Below are 19,809 nucleotides of genomic sequence, written 5' to 3'. Positions count from 1 at the left end.
TGTAACAAAGTAATGATGTAGAAAACAGTCTAAGATCAATTCACATATTCAATTCACATACATATTCAATCAAAGTTTTGGAAAATTGAATTGTTTCTTTGCTTATCAAAAGCTTAGAGCATAGGTAATTAAAATCCGGTGGAAAAGCTTCTGGTTGGGTAAAAGAAATAACCTTTAAATTATTTTCCATACAACTGATTGTAAGACAGGAACAGAGCTGAGTGACATGTTGGTGGAAATGGAAACCTCGTTCATAACAGAGGCCTTGTTGCATTTCGTTCTCTTCGCAGGCATTTAAATTTGTTAAAGTAACAAAAAATGACAATTCCACTGATCAAAGTATAATGAAATAGACTGGTTTATTTCTTCACCATAGTAAAGTTGCACATCTCAACTTCCATTTAACAAAAAAGTAAAAAGAAAAGAAAAATAACCAAAAATTGTTTAAAATAGAGAAACATTTAAACCTTCCAAGTTCCTACTTCATTCTTTTGAAATTAAAAATAAAATTTTCTCATTTATTTGATTTTCTATTCAAATTTTCTCTTTCCTTTGCCATCAGGTCAAACGTGAGGTCATCTCCAATCAGCAAAAAGGGCGCCCAGTACTTGATGTCGTGGAACTCATCTGATTCTCTGAGGCTTTTCATGGCCAGGTTCAGTGACTTGCTTGTAGATTTACCTTCTGCAAGGTGTTGATAAAAGCATTTCATGAACTCGAGAGTAGCCTCGTCATCAATCGCCCACAGGGACACCACAACAGACCGAGCACCAGCCCCCATAAAAGCGCGCGCAATGCCAACCACACCTTCAGCCTTGATCTCGCCCCGACCACTGTGGCAGCAACTGAGCACAACAAGTTTAGCGCGAAGTTGAACATTCAACACATCTCGAATCGTTAAAATGTAATCCTCTTTCTTGGTAGGCACAGAAGATATTCGGTCTGGGTCAGGTGTAAGAGCAATTTCGCCAGTTTCCATACATCCGTGTGCCGCAAAGTGAGCTAAGGAAACGGAACTGAGTCTTTTCAACACCTCACGTTTCGTGGCTTTTCTGCCAGTGATTGGCGTGATATTCAGAATTTCTCCGATCATTTCTACTTCTTCTTTAGCAGACGGAAGCTGCTCGAGGACTTTCTCTCCCTCGCTGTTAGTAACCTCGGATACCCAAGGATCTCCTACAAGTAACGCATCACTGCTTTTGTGATAATCATCTGGGCAATCGGCAATGAGTCTAAGACTTGCTAACGATGGAGCGACTCGGATTGTGAACGATTCACACAGGTATTTAGAATTACCATCCTTCAATGCAGCGTAAGGAGCGATCCACAGGGGTCCATCAGGAATAATGAGTAGCTCATCCCCTTGAATCAAGTCAGCCACCGGCTTCATAACGATATCATACAAAGTGCTCAAGCATCCGTCTTGTTGGAAGTGAGGTTGAGGGTTGGCTTCTTTGGTTTTCTCATCCACTTTTGAACGGCCCTCCCTCAAAGCATCTAAAGATCGATTCTCGCATCTCACATTAGAACGAACACCAAGTTGTGTATAGACACCGAGCATGAACGACTCAAAGGACTGGCTAGATCCACTATTCTCTGAAACAAAACCTTTGAGTTTACTTTGTCTTAACTGAACTTGTTTTCCTTCGGACACAACCCAAAGATTGACGTTAGCTTCGTCCACTGCCTGAAAGACAGTGTTTGATGGAACGTTTTTTAAAACTGCGCAATCTTCATCTTCTCCCTTGTGGTGACTTGTTCCACCACGAAAAATGGATTCCATGAGGTCGGTTAGAGCTTGAGCTCGTCCTTTCTCAGCAACAAATAAGGCTTCATCTACATTACCTTGTTCTACGAGAACTCTCCACAAACCCGTATACGCCATTTGATGCTGATTTCGAAAATTAACTTTCCACTCATCTCTAGATTTAAGAAGTACTCTCAAGGAATTAAATAAGTTTATGCTAGCTTGGTAATGTTCAACGGCTTTTGGCAGTCCACCTTGCAACTCAGAAAGGCATCCTAATGAGCAGTAGGCCATTGCCTCCAAGGATTTGTCTCCTACTTCTTTAGCTATTTTAAGATGTAGGTTGTGGTACTCTATGGCTTTTTTGAAATCACCCAGACGGTGAAAAGCATTGCCAAGATTGGCATAAACACGACCCTCCCCATGCTTGTCTCCTACTTCTTTAGCTATTTTAAGATGTAGGTTGTGGTACTCTATGCCTTTTTTGAAATCACCCAGACGGCGATAAGCATTGCCAAGATTGCCATAAGCACCACCCTCCCCATGCTTGTCTCCTACTTCTTTAGCTATTTTAAGATGTAGGTTGTGGTACTCTATGGCTTTTTTGAAATCACCCAGACTAGAATAAGCATTGCCAAGATTGCCATAAGCACCACCCTCCCCATGCTTGTCTCCTACTTCTTTAGCTATTTTAAGATCTAGGTTGTGGTACTCTATGGCTTTTTTGAAATCACCCAGAGGGTGAAAAGCATTGCCAAGATGGGCATAAGCACGACCCTCCCCATGCTTGTCTCCTACTTCTTTAGCTATTTTAAGATGTAGGTTGTGGTACTCTATGGCTTTTTTGAAATCACCCAGACGGCGATAAGCATTGCCAAGATTGGCATAAACACGACCCTCCCCATGCTTGTCTCCTACTTCTTTAGCTATTTTAAGATGTAGGTTGTGGTACTCTATGGCTTTTTTGAAATCACCCAGACTAGAATAAGCATTGCCAAGATTGCCATAAGCACCACCCTCCCCATGCTTGTCTCCTACTTCTTTAGCTATTTTAAGATCTAGGTTGTGGTACTCTATGGCTTTTTTGAAATCACCCAGAGGGTGAAAAGCATTGCCAAGATGGGCATAAGCACGACCCTCCCCATGCTTGTCTCCTACTTCTTTAGCTATTTTAAGATGTAGGTTGTGGTACTCTATGGCTTTTTTGAAATCACCCAGACTAGAATAAGCATTGCCAAGATTGCCATAAGCACTACCCTCCCCATGCTTGTCTCCTACTTCTTTAGCTATTTTAAGATGTAGGTTGTGGTACTCTTTGGCTTTTTTGGAATCACCCAGACTAGAATAATTATTGCCAAGATTGCCATAAGCACTACCCTCCCCATGCTTGTCTCCTACTTCTTTAGCTATTTTAAGATGTAGGTTGTGGTACTCTATGCCTTTTTTGAAATCACCCAGACTAGAATAAGCACTGCCAAGATTGCCATAAGCACTACCCTCCCCATGCTTGTCTCCTACTTCTTTAGCTATTTTAAGATGTAGGTTGTTGTACTCTATGGCTTTTTTGAAATCACCCAGACTAGAATAAGCAATGCCAAGATTGCCATAAGCACTACCCTCCCCATGCTTGTCTCCTACTTCTTTAGCTATTTTAAGATCTAGGTTGTGGTACTCTATGGCTTTTTTTAAATCACCCAGACTAGAATAAGCATTGCCAAGATTGCCATAAGCACGACCCTCCCCATGCTTGTCTCCTACTTCTTTAGCTATTTTAAGATCTAGGTTGTGGTACTCTATGGCTTTTTTTAAATCACCCAGACTAAAATAAGCATTGCCAAGATTGCCATAAGCACGACCCTCCCCATGCTTGTCTCCTACTTCTTTAGCTATTTTAAGATGTAGGTTGTGGTACTCTATGGCTTTTTTGAAATCACCCAGACTAGAATAAGCATTGCCAAGATTGCCATAAGCACTACCCTCCCCATGCTTGTCTCCTACTTCTTTAGCTATTTTAAGATGTAGGTTGTGGTACTCTTTGGCTTTTTTGGAATCACCCAGACTAGAATAATCATTGCCAAGATTGCCATAAGCACTACCCTCCCCATGCTTGTCTCCTACTTCTTTAGCTATTTTAAGATGTAGGTTGTGGTACTCTATGCCTTTTTTGAAATCACCCAGACTAGAATAAGCACTGCCAAGATTGCCATAAGCACTACCCTCCCCATGCTTGTCTCCTACTTCTTTAGCTATTTTAAGATGTAGGTTGCGGTACTCTATGGCGTTTTTTAAATCACCCAGACGGTGAAAAGCATTGCCAAGATTACCATAAGCACGACCCTCCCCATGCTTGTCTCCTACTTCTTTAGCTATTTTAAGATGTAGGTTGTGGTACTCTATGGCTTTTTTGAAATCACCCAGACGGTGAAAAGCATTGCCAAGATTGCCATAAGCACCACCCTCCCCATGCTTGTCTCCTACTTCTTTTGCTATTTTAAGATGTAGGTTTAGGTACTCTATGGCTTCTCCCCAATTATAGAAGTCTATGACTTTCTTGATATCACCTGAACTTGCGCTAACGTGGTCATGACTAATAGGATCTTTTTCCTTCTTGGACTTATCTCCCACTTCTCTGACAGACTGAAGTCTTAATGACAACAAGATCCTATTGTTTTGGTCAATCTTTTTTTTTATGTTAAGGGTTAAATGTGGAAAAACAAAAAAGATTATGTTTCTGATCATATTGATATGTAATAGTCCATTTTAACATTTGCGTGCTTGGTTCCCAAGCTTCTGAACAAGAGGGATGATAAAGGCTGACCTTGTTATGATAAAAACATTGCTGCTTTTTAAATGCAAACTACTTTGTTGTTATCGTTTCTAGATACCGGTCTCTATCACAACAAGGTCACCTTCAGCCTCACTCCAAATCAAAGGCTTGGCAACTAAGTACACGACTATGAAATGGCCCATTAGGAGGGCTTTGCATGAAAGGTAAATGATTTATCAACATTCAGTCTTAAAGTCAGTTATGAAGTAAATCTACACTTCAAAAAATGTTTTTTCTGTCTACAGCCTCAAAATTTAACGCGAAATATCTAGATTTAATCCTTAGTTTCCAAAAACTGAGCAGCACTTGCTCAATTTTTAAATTAATATAGCTTTAACATCAGACAAATGTTTTACAGCAGTGGAAGAAATGAGTCTACAACACAAACACATGTCTTTAAAATTTTTATTTGTCCATAGGAAAGCAGGACGAAAGTTTCCGAGTCTCTAAATAGTGGAAAAAGGTCGAAGGCGAGAAAATCTGCATAAAATATGTAAACATTACCGAGCTTTTTGTTCTGGCTTGTTTTAGAGAGATCATCTACCCAAGTACTATGTATAAACTGGATGAATATTAGTCTTCTAACCCTTTAACTCCCGTGAGTGACCAAAAGAGAATTTCTCCTTACAATAGCAATACAATATCAATCAGATAAGTGTTGAGAGTAAAAAAATATATATCAATTTGAAAATAGTTAGTTGATGCAATACTGAATTCTCTGTACTAACATTACAAGAATTGTATGGTTGACAGTAAGGATAATTACAAATTTGGTCTGGGAAATTAAAGGGTTATTTAAACTAATGTACCAGTTATTGGCATGGATAGTAGAACTAAGTCAAATTGGCTAAAAGGAGTAATTTCATTAATAAGTCATGAGGTAATAACTTCTCCTATGTTTTTAATCACACACACTTAAAGTATATGAACTGATAAGTTCCCATCATAATTAATACCCTTCTTTGTATTTTCTCCCTTAAAACATCAAATTATGGAAACTTTTTTTAATACCCACGGTTAAAAATGAAAGATTCCTTCAAAGGATACAGCTAGTCCCTTATTACACCAAGTGATTGCTTCTTCAAATCTCTTCAATTCAACACAAGCAGTGGCTCCTGTAGGCAACAACACAAAGAAGCATACAATTACTGTAGCTCAATTCTGAGAAAAGAACCTGAAACCATTGAAATCATTACAGACCAGAAGAAAAAAAAAAGACAAAACAAACAAAACAAAAAAAACTAAACGGAAAAGAATAAACAGGCCCTATTAAGTTTCAGTTAGATTTATTTAGCTTTACAGACAACTGAAACTTCTAAGAACACTTAATTTGGGATCAAAAACTCCCAAAAAAACACTAAGAGTTAGGTAAGTCCTGATCCTTCTTTCTAAAACAGCTAGATAGTGACTTAAGAGCGTGTCCACGAGAGCACCGGACAGTCGTGCTACATGCCATCCCACCGATTTCAATGAAACTTTGTCAGTTTAAAGGCTCTACCCCAAAACTCAAAAAAACAGACTGGTTTCTGTTTTGGTTTTTTTCTGTGGGGAGATAGACCACCCCCCGGTTTTTCTTGGTTTTCACCAATGAAATCGCTTCAAATAGGTAAAATGCATGAAGCTCTCATTGCGATGGTATTTAACCAGTTACTTTGAGGATTTGCACACATATTTTTACATCCTTAGTTAATGGCCGCCGCGAGTATCAGTCAGTTCGATTGACGGCTTGTCAATCAACAGAGGCAAATATACGACTGTGTTTTTAGACTTTTCGATTCATCTAAATATTTTACAACTTTGAGGTCAAATATCTCCAGTTGCCAGAAAGCTGCAACACTTATCTTAATTACCCTTTATAACCCATCATTTCATCTCTAAAAATCATCAAAAAAATCTTTGGGCACTACCATATTTTTGTCTTGGATGCCTTTTAAAATCTGCGACTGTGACAAGTTTCTCTCAACTACACCTGTCACGCACTTCTTGCTCTAGGCGGTCACTTGACAAAATAAACCTACATTTTTTAGCTCTTTATACAAGATGATTGATCAAGAAAGGTGAAAAATGTGAAAAACTTTCGAGATTTTTTGTAGGAATGGAAAATTTCACGTTTAGAGAGATGCATGTAGACGAAAAATCAATGGGAAAATCGTTGCGTTTCTTTCTTCAGTCGTTTATTACTATGAAGATTTGCTAAAATCAGGACATTGGGCTCTTGTACAGAACAAAACATTCATTAGCCTATACTTTGATCGTCTATTATCATTATCGCACAGTTTACAATAAGGAAACTGTAACAGTAGAGGAGATTTTAGAGTCACATGTCGCCTGCTTGTTGACGTACAAGTTCCCGAGGGTAACAACTTCGGCTTTTCCATACCGCGAATGACGGGAAACTCTGCCCCCCCTTCTTTGATAGGAAATATCAATAGCCCCATATATTATTAACTACGCGTGCGTTCTCTCAGATTTGGAAGTAGGCCATGAAAAGTCAATATTGACCAGAACTGAAATCGTTTTCTATCACTATTTGTTTCAGAGAACCCCCGTCATTTGTGACTTTATTTCTCAAGAAAATGTGTTTCTATTTGCTATCTATTTCCATTAGAACATGAAACTAGGTCCTGATAAGTTTTTTTGTCTCTTGACTCCCAAAAACTGTGTTTGCGACAACATCAATTGAGAAATCAAAGGCAATTACGCCTGAGAAATTCGCTTGTAGCCTTCTACCCGCAGAAGGCAACTCCATATAATGAAACGTTTTAAGACCTCTATAAACTAGAGACATTGCGTGATGTTGAGGGGTGAAATATTTACCCTAAATCTGTGACCCTCAAACGGATCACGTACTCGTACATGTAACGTCCGGAAAATGTCACGCATGCATAACACCTTAGGCGCACCTGGCGAATTCTATCCACTGGCTTCAATAGCAAAGAGACAACTTATTTACTATTTGTATATGAGAAAGCTTATTTACCCTACTTGAAAAATCCTTGATGAAGTCTACTATTGTCAGACGAAACGCGTGGGAGATAAAAACAAGTTTTTACTTTCTCAGTTCGTGCAGCGATGCTCACTAGTTTGTTCCGTCAAAAACGCTTTTAATGTGAAATCACGTCAACCTCGACAGAAAAATTAAGCTCATCCTGTCATAATCAATGGTTTGATACCGTAAGTACCAGTTTAGGTACATCATTGGGCTTTGATCACAATGATAAAAAAATGTGCGTTTCCTCACGCTTGCCACGTTTATTCTTTGGAAAATTATTTTACTGGAGGGCGATGTCGCTTACCTTGGCGCGTCTTGACTCTGGCCGACGAAAATTATCGAGGTGAACTCCATGACATTCTAGTCAAATGTTTTAAAAACTTCGTCTACCCTTGATTTGCACGCAAAAAAAAAGGCAAATTTCGAACGGTATTTCAAAACATTTTATTCATTAGTCAATTTATGAACTGTTTTATAGCAGCCCGAGGAAAAAGCCGGCGTATCGGTCAAATGAATTCCAATTTTTTCAACAAGGAGTTGGTAAGTTCATTTTTCCGTGTAAATTTAAGTGGGGGTCATTTTTTTGTGACAGCCGATCAAAGATAGACATCTCTGAAACGTCTCTGAAACTCTTTTTAAAAAGAGTTTACACTTCCGGTAATATTTTCCTCCTTCTCGCAACAGCGCAACAGACATTGTTAATCCTATGTAGTGTAGGTGTATCAGTTGTATTACGTCTTCATAGTGATGCCATATAAGAAATCGAATGTCTAAAAAGCCCTCAATTCAATCTAACACTCGAATTGATAAAGTCAAGATGGGGCAGTTGTCTTGTTCATTTGCAACTAACTGTAGGACCAAATGTTATTTTTCTCGCGCTGGACAGGGACGGCAACAGCTCATACCTCTAAATTCGTGGGTATACAGCTTAAACAAAAACATTTGAGAGACGTCGGTGTATCCCAAACATGTGTTTCGTCCGAGATGGAGCTTATTCTAGCGTGTATTGGCTTATTTGGAGATTACGAAGGTCGCTATTTAACGATGTACCTCAAATATCGTGCACAACTTAGTGTGAGATTCAGACCTTCGGGTTCGTAAATGCCAGTATCCTCCTCATAAAAATTGGAGACATAAAGTGGGAGAGAGATGAATCTGCAGATGGCAGAAGAAATCAAAGCTGGTGGCGAGTCTTCCTGATGGCGGCAAGGTGACTGTAAACCTAAATAGAACGCGTACTGTAGCTGCTATCTTAGAGTCGGCAATGAATAAGGAAGAAGGGCAAGAAGAGCGCTTATCTGAACATCAGTTTTCCTAGCTGGTGATTTTTGACTGAGATGAACTTTATATCATATGATTGCAAGGGATACGCAGGTACTGTAGAGGAGCTCACATAGATAGGGGTGGGCGATCCTCCCTCTGACTTAAGAACTGTGACAAGTTTATAGCGCAGACCAACTGGCACGGTTTGAAGCACCTCAGGGTCTCACTAGGCTCATCACATTAGAAACCTTCAGCAAACTAATCGTAGAAGCGGGTGGTTATCAGCAACGTGCACAGATTTCTGAACGCGGGTCATCGCGAGAACTATACCCAATCCGTCATAGACGGAACAAGAAAGCGAGATATTCTTGCAAAAAGAAGGATGTATCAAGACGTTTCAGTCATTTGCTACCATCTAAATGTACCCTGACAAAGACAAACACAGTGAAGCCGACAAAAAAATTCCGCCTAGGATAAGATCAAGAGGAAATGGACTAAGACTGGCTTGCCATTCTGTAGGGGATGGCTATGTTCAAGGTCGGACCTCAGGTAAAAATTCTGACGAACAATCCTCAACTAGCCAAGTGGACTTTGGATAGGCTCTTTGGAAAACACAAAACACAGCCACCTTTTCTCAGAAAGCAGAGAATTATCTCCTAGACGTGTGCTGGGCAAGGGAGGAAACTAGTAAGGCAACCGCCTCTAATGTGATTTCCCAAATATCGAGAGAGTTTAAGAGACGACACCAGCCAGAAATGTTGTCTAAGACTGACCGGTTGATACAGCAGCAATTCGCTCGATACTTCAGCCAGTTTTCTGCCGTAACAATAATTGGTTTATTGATGAGGTCCCCCTCTGTAAATATGAATGAGGACGGAGAGGCCGATGCCAATGATCTAGCTTCAGAATTCGAAACTGACCGAACAACTGAAGGCAGAAGATAAGGAGGGACCTTGCAAAATTTAGACGGAGACTGCAGGAGAGGGTACAGCTGCTATTACGCTAAAAAGAAAGACATTTGCATCTCACTTTTCTTTCATATTTATTGTCTTTGCTCACGAAAACAACTGGCTATGTCTTAGGATTTCATCAAGGGAGATTTGCAGGAAGCCTACTCGTCAAATTACTGCTGGCTCATTCTTATTTTAAAATTTTACAAGTCACGCAATTAAACCCGGCAACACTCGATCTAGAGAGATGTGGATTTATATGTAGTAATAGAATACTTGAAAAAAAAATATGCAGATATTTTACAATCGAAGTAGGAAAATAATCATAGAGAGCTGCAGATTATTCTGAAATTGTTATCTAGCAGACAGCATGAACAACGGTTATAAAGGGTAATTAAGATTAGTGTTGTAGCTTTCTGGCAACGGGAGATATTTGACCTCAAAGTTGTCAAATATTTGGATGAATCGAAAAGTCTAAAAACACAGTCGTATATTTGCCTCTGTTGATTGACAAGCCGTCATCAAACTGACTGATGCTCGCAGCAGACATTAACTAAGGATGTAAAAATATGTGTACAAATCCTCAAAGTAATTGGTTAAATACCATCGCAATGAGAGCTTCATACATTTTACCTATTTGAAGCGATTTTCTTGGTGAAAACTAAGAAAAAACCGAGAAAGTGGTCTATCTCCCCCCCGAAAAAAACCAAAACAGAAACCAGTTTGTCTTTTGAGTTTTGGGGTAGACCCTTTAAACTGGCAAAGTTTCATTGAAATCTGTGAGATGGCATGTAGCACGACTGTCCGGTGCTCTCGTGGATACGCTCTTAACATATCTGACACCTGTGACTCATTGAACTTAAGGAACTAAAATATTCATGCTGAAATTTTGCTTTGCATTCCGCATTGAGTTCTTCATCCCGTTCAAAATAATATTCTCATCATGATTAATGGAAGTAATGGCGTAGCAGTCAAGAGCTGGATTCAAATGTACATAAGGGTGGTCTTGACCTCTTAATTAAAGTCAATTGAGACAAGATTGAACTCCATTTGACCTCATTTAACCTTAGAGTGTTGAGTTCTTTTTTTATTACTATTATTATAGTACAGCTAACATATCTAACCTCTCACAATTGCCTTAAGGAAAGTTGGATTTGACTCAATGGCTGCTTCTGCATCCCTTAGTGAATCCTGGTGATTTCCTGTTATTGAAATAAATATCTCTGATTAACCATACATGTTGCAAACCAACTACCATTACTGTAATTTTGGGAAAAACTCGTGATGCTCGTTGATATCTGGGGTAAGAGGTTACTTCTTTGTATATTTGAGAGGCCAAGATAAGATGTAAATTTTTCCGGGCATGCATTCAAAATCATCACCTTTTTTCAGAAAACTACTACAGACAACTCAATAGCTTCAAAATAGAAAAAAAATGCATATTAAAGCTCTCATCATCTTACCAAGTTTAGAATGTGCAATTGCCCTGTTGTTGTGCAGTTTGGCCTTCAGTTCTTTGTCATTGCAGTTCATTTTAATTCCTTTGGTGTAAAAATGAATAGCATTGATGAAATCTCCTTTCCTGAAGGCCTCATTACCCTCATTCCTATAAACATCAGCTGTGGCTGCAAAGAAAAAGTAAAATAATTCGAAAAAAATTTAAAAATGGGTGTCAAAGTCTGTGGTCGTAGTTAATAATTATTCGTGTATAGTCAGAGCTGCCAAGATCTGGAGATTTCAAATCTGCAGATTTTCGATAGTTATGATGATGCTAACAATGTAGGTGACAACATGGGTAAGAATAATGATGAGAATTATAAGCGTCACTGAATTCGAGGCAAAACCCCTGGAGATTCCTAAAATTCCTATTCCCTGGGCAAAATTAATAAATTGTTCAAATGCCCCACACAATCGTATGTAAAAGGCGAAATAATTAAGAATTTCACTTTCAACTAATTGATCAAGCCTTAAAAACTAATTGACCAAGCTTTAAAACCTAGACCTTGAAGCCTTATTTCTTCTGAGCCATTTGTAAGTGAAAGTACACTATCTACCTTAAACACCTCCATATTCAATGATAATTAACACTTGTACTCTACTGGAAATTAGATGTGACAGTTTTTATTCAAATTCCCTAACGCCAGCCAGGCAGGCTTAAAACCCCCTCCCCCCCCCCACCCTCTTTGGCTTGGATGAAGATCAAATGCCTGTGGGTTGCTCGAGGAGAAGGGAGGGAATGTTGAAGGTTTCAAAGTGATTATGTTTCATTAAAATAGAAAGATGATGGTGATGATGATGGTGATGATGATGATGGTAACTATGATGCAAACTTACACAGTGGATGTTATATGATGATCAAATAAAGTCTTAACTTATTATAACTTTGTGTTATTGCTTTGAACTGTTAGAAAAGAAAATAGCAAAAGTTTCTGTGTCATAGATCTTCTCAATGAACAGCATATTGTAATCATAGAAGAGAGTCATGACTGGCCAAATATCCTTTAAAGTGGTCATACACTGTAAATGTCCTTTTCCACATCTGCTTGCATTCTTGAAACTGATCGAATAGAAATTGTTCTAACAATAAATGAAGCCGAAGTTGAACCTAGCTCACCTCGTAAAGTGTCCTCGTCAAAATCTGGTGCATTTTCTTTGTCAGGTAAGTCTTCATTTTCACATGGAACTTTAATTGAACTTCTTCCTGTAGCCATAGCAACTGTAAGAAGACTGATGCTTCTTAAAAAGTTGTTCTTTTAAGTCATCCTGGCCTGAAAAAGAGGTGATTGAAAATAGTTTAAACATCAGCTCAACATATTACCCAGTCGCAAAATAAATATTTTTTCCCTTCTGAGAATGGGAGGGATACATAGACACAAAATCAGCAATTAAGAGCTAATGTCAACATGCATCCGACAAACAGCGGCAAGTCGTCCAAATTCGTTTTCTATCCTACTTTCATATTTTGTAGCCCAATATGTCCTAATAATTGTGGTGCAGTTTTTTTGAAAATATATTTTAGTTTTTGAGAAATGATTTTTTTCGTTCGACCGCTCAAATATGCAAATTTTCACTCTGAATATTACCCGAGTTGTGTGACCTCATGTGACGAATTTACTTGACCTCCGGTATTTCTATCGGCATAATCCTTTGTTTTATCATCTAAACTTAATCCCTTGACATTATTGAGGCTGGCAAAAAAATATTTATTTTATTTATTTTTTAAATACTTGTCTTTATAATCTAAATTATCTTGCATGTAAACGCGGCATGAAATTAATTTCATTCGGAAATGAAACCCATTTTAGAAAAACGATAAAGGTACCTTATTGACGGACTATTAGATTTTTGATGCGAGGAGGGGGGGTCTTTTGCCAATTGTACGATTTTTTTTCTTCCATTAAGCCCGTGCTCAATTTTTTCGGGGGTTATTGCCCAACACCCCAATAGGTCCGTCCCTAAGATGCTATCAGGTCTTACAACTTTTCATGTGATGAAAGAATTTGGATATATATGTATTACTCGCGTTGTTGTTGTTGGTTTTTTTTACATTACCGAGCGAATTTCAAGTGATAATTTCAGGAAGTAAGAAGCAACAACAAAAGGATTCCTATCAAAGCGAGGTGCCATTTTCAGTCATACCTGGTCGGACACCTTGAAATCAAAGGATGACACGAAAGCAGTTTACTGCAAATTTGACATGAAAATAATTCTGATGCCTCTTTGAAAAGAGAAAAAGGCTTGAACAGTAGACATCGCAAGATCTTTGGCTATGTTACAAAAGAATACTTAATGCACTAGAAGTGCACACATCGAGTTCTGGACTTGAATAGTCTGTTTAACAAATGCAGACGTACAGTTATTTTAATCCCTATCAAATTATGTCAAGACGCACAAAACAAAACAAAAGTACAGCCGTTCTACCTCGAAGCAGGACAGATTTTTTCCGCATAAAAATCTGACAGATCAGCGCCTAAAGTTTTTATAAGTAAATAACCAGTTTACGTGAATTTTACGAGGTGAGACTGACAGCTCGTAGTTGGCAAATCACATCTTTTGTTTTTAGGTGCTGACAGGGTTGGTGGGGGAGAGGTATTTTATGGTAGGTAATTCAAATGTGATTTATTAGAGTGTACACGCAAATACCCTCGTCATAAAATCAGCTGTCCATTGTTTGCAACTCTGCACAATTATCCTGATAATATGCAAAACTTTGTTGGACGATTTCCGCTTGCTGACAAGTCTTTCCACTTGAGACAATTTTACCCGGGTTTATATTTCCTGTTGTCTTCAGAAGCAATAATAATCTACACAATCTTTACTTCTTACCGATCGCGCCATGTTGTTTTTTCAACCTAACACCTTTGGGCATGCTCCGTAGAACTTTGAGTACACCACAGTCAGGAGGTATGGCACTAACGAAATGACTCGGATTAATAGTAATGTTTTCTTTCCTTCATATTGGAATATTTCCTTCTGTCATTGCAAACTAAACTAATAGATAAATATCCGCAACCCAAAATGCCTTCAATGAAAAACTTGAACGAGTAGCACGTGGTGCACTCATGATTTTATGTGGAACAAACAAATACAACTAGGCAATCTCATTTCAAATTTTCGTAAAATTTTCGACTCGAGTTATGACGAACAAGAACGAGGAGCATGTGATTCACTCGTTAATTTATGTAGGACAAAAAAAAAACAAAGAAGACGATCATTTATTCCAAAATGTATGTGCGAACTGGATTTTCATTTTCCACAGGTGTGCTGATAAATATTCAGTTACGCTGTGTTCTTAATATAACCTAAATTCTTCAAAAAGAAGTCAAATAATGTGTTAAAGAATTCGTATTTTGATTTGTCGCCTTAAATTTTTCTCTGCCTGAAAATACCTGCCAAGTTTTGTATCATTTAATAAGCAAGGAGCGTTTTACATCTTCCCCTCGAAACATGTGTTTATGACAACTGCTTCCTCTTTCAATTTCTATAATGCGAACAGGATGTAACACGTAGACGGTAGTTTATAATCAAAATAAAAAGGAAAAAGGCTTCAGATTATCTCGTAACACTCAGTTTTCTTAGTTCTCACTAAATACTCTTCTAAAAAAATAGAGTAAGCAGGGACACAGCACTTTCCATCGATAAAATTTTCATAACTTCCTCTTGTCTGCGATCATAAGGCCTAGTGTGTTGTTGCCGGTTCACTTTGCTGAAAGACCCACATGAAACCAAGACCCCACGCCTCATACCGGATTGTCTATATTTTACCATGTACAAAGTTTTTCTTTGTTAATACAAACTGGCAATGTTACTGATGGAACACTGCGAGTGGGTGAGACAAACCACTTGGTTTAATTAATTATTTCAGAGCTTACCTTAAAACGACGTTTCGTCAACGACGGAGCGTTGAATTCGTCCTTAAGAACCTGTTAAATTTGTAAAATTTTGCAAGACCGAAGATATTTTGATGAGGTCTTCAGAAGGTGAATTATAACAAGAACGGTGTCGAGAGGGTACTCTTTTCTTAGTGATCTCACGACGTAGGAGTATTTGATTTTTTTCCTCTTAAATTTAGCTCGCGATAACTTAGAAGCAACGCTTCGAGCTGGGGATGGCGAGCGTTAAAAATTTCTCGCTGCCACCAAAGGTGTTCACCTCGACCGTGACAGGATGCAAATGACTCACTTTTTGTTTCACGACCATAATGATGTTTTTACCATAGCGTGACATTCCCTGGAAAACCAAAAGTTAATTACACATTGTGAACTTTCCCGAGAAAATGAGTCATAAATAGTGAATAATTCATGGGCGCGCGTAGATGCGAATTTGGTTGATGGAATACAATTCAAGCACGCGAAAAATTGCCAAATGTTCACGTAGTGCAATGATTGGGTATGTTCTAATGGACTTTGCACGTTGTTTTTATGGTACGTGATGGAACGTGAGTTGTTAGCCGTGTTCTTTGTGCGTCAAGAGGCCGTAAAAACACGTTTGACTTAAAAATAATACAAAAAATGAAATGCGAACCTTTCATGTCCCGATAAATCTCGATCTTAATCAACGAGGCTCTCGCGAAGGCCACAAACCACCACACTTATCATCTGAGCCCAAGATTTCTGGTTGATGTTATTCTTTGTGCACAGCCCCCTGATCCATGAAATCATTTATAAGAACATAGGTATGCGTAGCATGCGTGGGTCGAGATGGGACACTTTGTGTACCTAATGTTTTCATTTTTGTAACAGAAAAAGAGCATGACTTTCAAACGGACGAAAATATCGCGTTACTTCACCTTGAGAGAAAGAAAAAAACTTAATTTATCTGAACTCACACCACAAGCAGCCGTGATGATACTCAAGGATGTTGTGGTAAAATTGCAGTGCACAAAGACAGAGTAAGCAATGTTACTTTCAACTTTGAACAAACACATTCCTTTTCCAGGCTGAAACTCAACGCTGCTATTTTTGAAGAGTAATGTTGGAGCAGATCCATAATGAAAAGAAAGTTGAATAAGAAAGTAGCATGTGTATGATTCGTTGCATTTACATGCGTTTTATAGCGCCGCTGACAATGTACCTAGGGCGCAGTTCCCCATGCCATGTGCGTTGCTTCAACGTTACTTGCGGGTTTTTTTTTTCTGCCGTTTTTGCCGAGTTAGTTTCAGCGAGGGATTTTAGGCTGTGTAAGAAGCAATAACTTCGAATCGTCGCCGGATAGATCCTCATTGGTCATTCGTTGTGATTATCCTGTACTAGAATACAAGGAATCTGGACGCATAGAATTTGTTGTGTCATATTTATTTTGCCAAGCGCAGCTGGCCCCCTACAGCATGAAAGAAGAATGAAACAAATGCGGAGGAATTGTAACTAGCAATTGAATCCGGAATGGGAAGTCAAAACTATGAAAGGTGGTCAAAAGAACTTTCCGCATGACGACAACATTAACGGAACAAATTTTAAAATTTGTCAGGTGCCCGATTAACAAGCCCAACTCCAAGGAATGCAATTATGAGCTGTGTGCACTGAAATCAAATAACAAGACCCCTTACAATATGTTTGCTGTTAAAATAACAGATATTCCTTGGAAAAAAAACGTTCACTTTGTACGAATTCTTAGTTAAACTGAGCAAAATTTAGGCGTAATTATTTGAACAAGTATCAGCTTATTTAATTAATTATAGGGTTTGACGGGAGCAGGTTACTGTATGTTGAGTGTGTTGAACATTTGAATGACAATTAAGTACGTTTGATTAAGGATATTTCTGCGAAAAAGTTCACTTCCAATTTTACATAGTTCAAAGCAACAATTTCTCTCTTACAGTGGATAATAATGATGAAGACGACATCGAAACTCAAACAGTCATGTCCCGGCTGAGTTATGATTGAAGAAATTTACTCAAATTTGCGGACATCTGTTTTAAGATGTTCCTTTCGATTATCTCTACTTTGGCTCCGAGCTTAAGAGAAGTCATTGGAGGGCACAGGAAATTAACTTCAATAAGAAAAGTGTAAATGAAAAGAGAAATGTTTTAAACTGATATCCATATACAAACAAAAATTCACTTTTACGTAAATAACATTTTTGCTCGAGAATAAAATTCCTCTTCTAAATTAAAAAGAGACTATCTCTATGGATGCTGTCAACTGCTTTGTTAAAGTTAATGCACAGCTGTCTTTTCCACTCGTTACCTGATGATATTTTGAAAGAAAAGATCTGTTCGCTACATTCCTTTCCTTCCCTGAACCTTACTTGTTCCTTCCCGAGCTCTTGGTCCACTGTGTTTACATTCACTTGATGATGATCTTAGCCAAGATTTTTCTTGGTACTGATAAGAGGGTAATTCCCCGCCAGATGCTGCAATCACTAAGGGTGCCTGTCTTAGGGATCCTCCAAATGACTTCTAGGTTTGTGCAAAGTATTTATTTTGTCACTCTTTTCGGTAACTCAAGCCAGTCTACAAATCAACATGGGTTCTTGTGATTACCTTCAAATGTTTCCAATTTTACCAGTAACAACCTCAGTTAAAATCTCAGAAAAAAAACTACCTTTACATCAGGTCTTGCGCCATTTCAGTTAACCGTCGTTGTTTTCGTTGTTGGCTCGGCATTTGAAGCTAAAAATCTTCTAGAAAACAGCCTTATACTCCCGTCTGAACCTCTTATCTGTGGCACAATATATGAAGGGGTTTATGGTGCTACTCAAGTAAAGCAAAAAGCCATATGCTTAGTAAGCTGGTTGTGGTAGTGTGGGCTCTTCATGCGCCATGTCGATATTGTCGATGATGAAAATAGGAAGCCAGCAGCATGCAAAGCCGACTACAACTGCAACCAAACGCTTCGTCATTTTGGTTTCCTCCACATTCACATTCCTACCACATTTCTCTGGCTATTTCAGTTAGGCGTCACCGTTCTCCCTGTTGTCTCGGCATTTAAAGGTAAAAATCTTCCTCAAAACAACCTTATACTTTCGTCTGAACCTCTTATCTGTGGCACAATATATGAATGGGTTTATGGTGCTACTCAGGTAAATTAAGAGGCTGTTAGTCAAGTACACTTGTCGTGGTAGCGTGGGTTCTCCACGTGCCATGTCGATGTTATCAACGACGAAAACGGGAAGCCAACAGCATGCAAAGCCGACCACAACTGCTTCCAAACGTTTCGTCACTTTGGCTTCTTCCACATTCACCCGAAGAAGTTTCAGGTTATTTTCCAGTAAGAAAACACGATTTGATCTCGACACGGCGCGGAACACTTTGAAATAGGAGATCTTGATGATAATCAAGGGTGTTGTGATAAAACAGAAGTGCATAAAGACAGAGTAAGCAATGTTACTTTCAAATTTGTACAGACACATTGCTTTTCCTGGCTGGAATTCAACGCTGTTATTTTTGAAGACTAATATGGGCACAGATCCAACCAGAGCCAAGCACCAAACAAAGAAAATGTACATCACGGATCTTTGCTTCTTAAACAGCGAGGGATACTTTTCCCGATTAACAACACAGAAATATCGGCTGACTGCAATTGCTGCCATAGTTCCAACACTACTCGTCCCAAATGTAAATATATCAAATGCTTGCCAGCGACAGAATGTGTCACCAAAGATCCACCTACTGTGGAAAAGACTTGCAACTGTAAAAGGTATACAGATAGTAGACATCAGAATATCACTTAGAGCCAGAGCTATCAGGAACTTGTTGGGAATCGTGCGCAGCCTGTGGTTTCTGTACACAGCATAAAAAGTGAGAAGATTTCCGAGGATGGCCACAACATTGGTAACAGCAAACAAAACTGTTTCAGTAGAAACTAACACCTCCGTCCCCGTGGCGAGCTCAAGGGAAAGTGTGTTTCTCCTCATCTCCTTTAGTCGATAAGCTCAGCGAAAAGATAAAAAAAAAACTATATCGTTGCGAAGTCTTCGTTGACGACTTTTTGAATCATTAATCGCTAAAACCTTCGGTGCGCGAGCGATTTTGTCTGCTGGGATGAAAACAGATGTCATTCTCTCATAAATCTTATCTCTATACCCATTGCAGTAAATAAATATTGAGCAATATTTAATATTGAACTATGAATTATGTCAACGTCGTTTTCATTTACCGTTGGAAGTTGTAAGGCAAAAAAAGATCGATTTTTTATTACTTCGGGAACATCCACGTATTTTTTATCGTTGATGTTAAAAGAGGTTTGTTTTAATTCTTCTCACTTGTTTAACTTTCATATAAGTGCTGGTGAGTTGCTTTTAATATTTGGTTTATCCCTTTTGAGTGAAAGAAAAGCTATTCATTCTGTTTAGCCATTTCTTGTTCGTACACATCAGCATTTACAGGTTCCTGTTAGTAAACAAACGTTATCCGACGATTTCGTCGTTCACAAAAATGAGAAAATACTTTAGAAAGCTTCAACAATTTTATTTCCTCAAACAAAATTACTGAAAAAAGGAAGAATTACGACAATCAAAGGAAACTTTGTGATCCAGACTGCAACTTTTGGTAAAAATTTGTTTTTCGGCATAGTAGAGGGGAAGTATTTTC

At 38.6% G+C, this 19,809-nt stretch overlaps 2 protein-coding genes across 2 annotated transcripts; both read right to left on the bottom strand.

Moving 5' to 3' along the window:
• Positions 1-514: 514 nt before the first annotated feature.
• On the bottom strand, positions 515-15,412 carry LOC136280851 (tetratricopeptide repeat protein 28-like). Its single transcript, XM_066166589.1, has 6 exons — positions 15,152-15,412; positions 12,394-12,547; positions 11,243-11,404; positions 10,904-10,981; positions 5,622-5,689; positions 515-4,426 (listed from the first exon to the last, which is right to left on the bottom strand). Exons 2-6 carry the CDS (start codon positions 12,488-12,490, stop codon positions 515-517), a joined length of 4,317 nt encoding a protein of 1,438 aa, XP_066022686.1. The 5' UTR covers positions 12,491-12,547; positions 15,152-15,412.
• Positions 15,413-18,170: 2,758 nt separating this feature from the next.
• Positions 18,171-19,133, bottom strand: LOC136280850 (melatonin receptor type 1A-like). The gene has a single exon (XM_066166588.1). The coding sequence runs from the start codon at positions 19,131-19,133 to the stop codon at positions 18,171-18,173; it is 963 nt and encodes a 320-aa protein (XP_066022685.1).
• Between the last annotated feature and the right edge of the window lie 676 nt (positions 19,134-19,809).

This window comes from Pocillopora verrucosa, chromosome 5 (genome assembly GCF_036669915.1).
Source record: "Pocillopora verrucosa isolate sample1 chromosome 5, ASM3666991v2, whole genome shotgun sequence".
Classification (NCBI taxonomy): domain Eukaryota; kingdom Metazoa; phylum Cnidaria; class Anthozoa; order Scleractinia; family Pocilloporidae; genus Pocillopora; species Pocillopora verrucosa.
The sequence above is the reverse complement of the archived record's forward strand: the minus strand, read 5'-3'. Positions and strand labels throughout refer to the sequence as shown.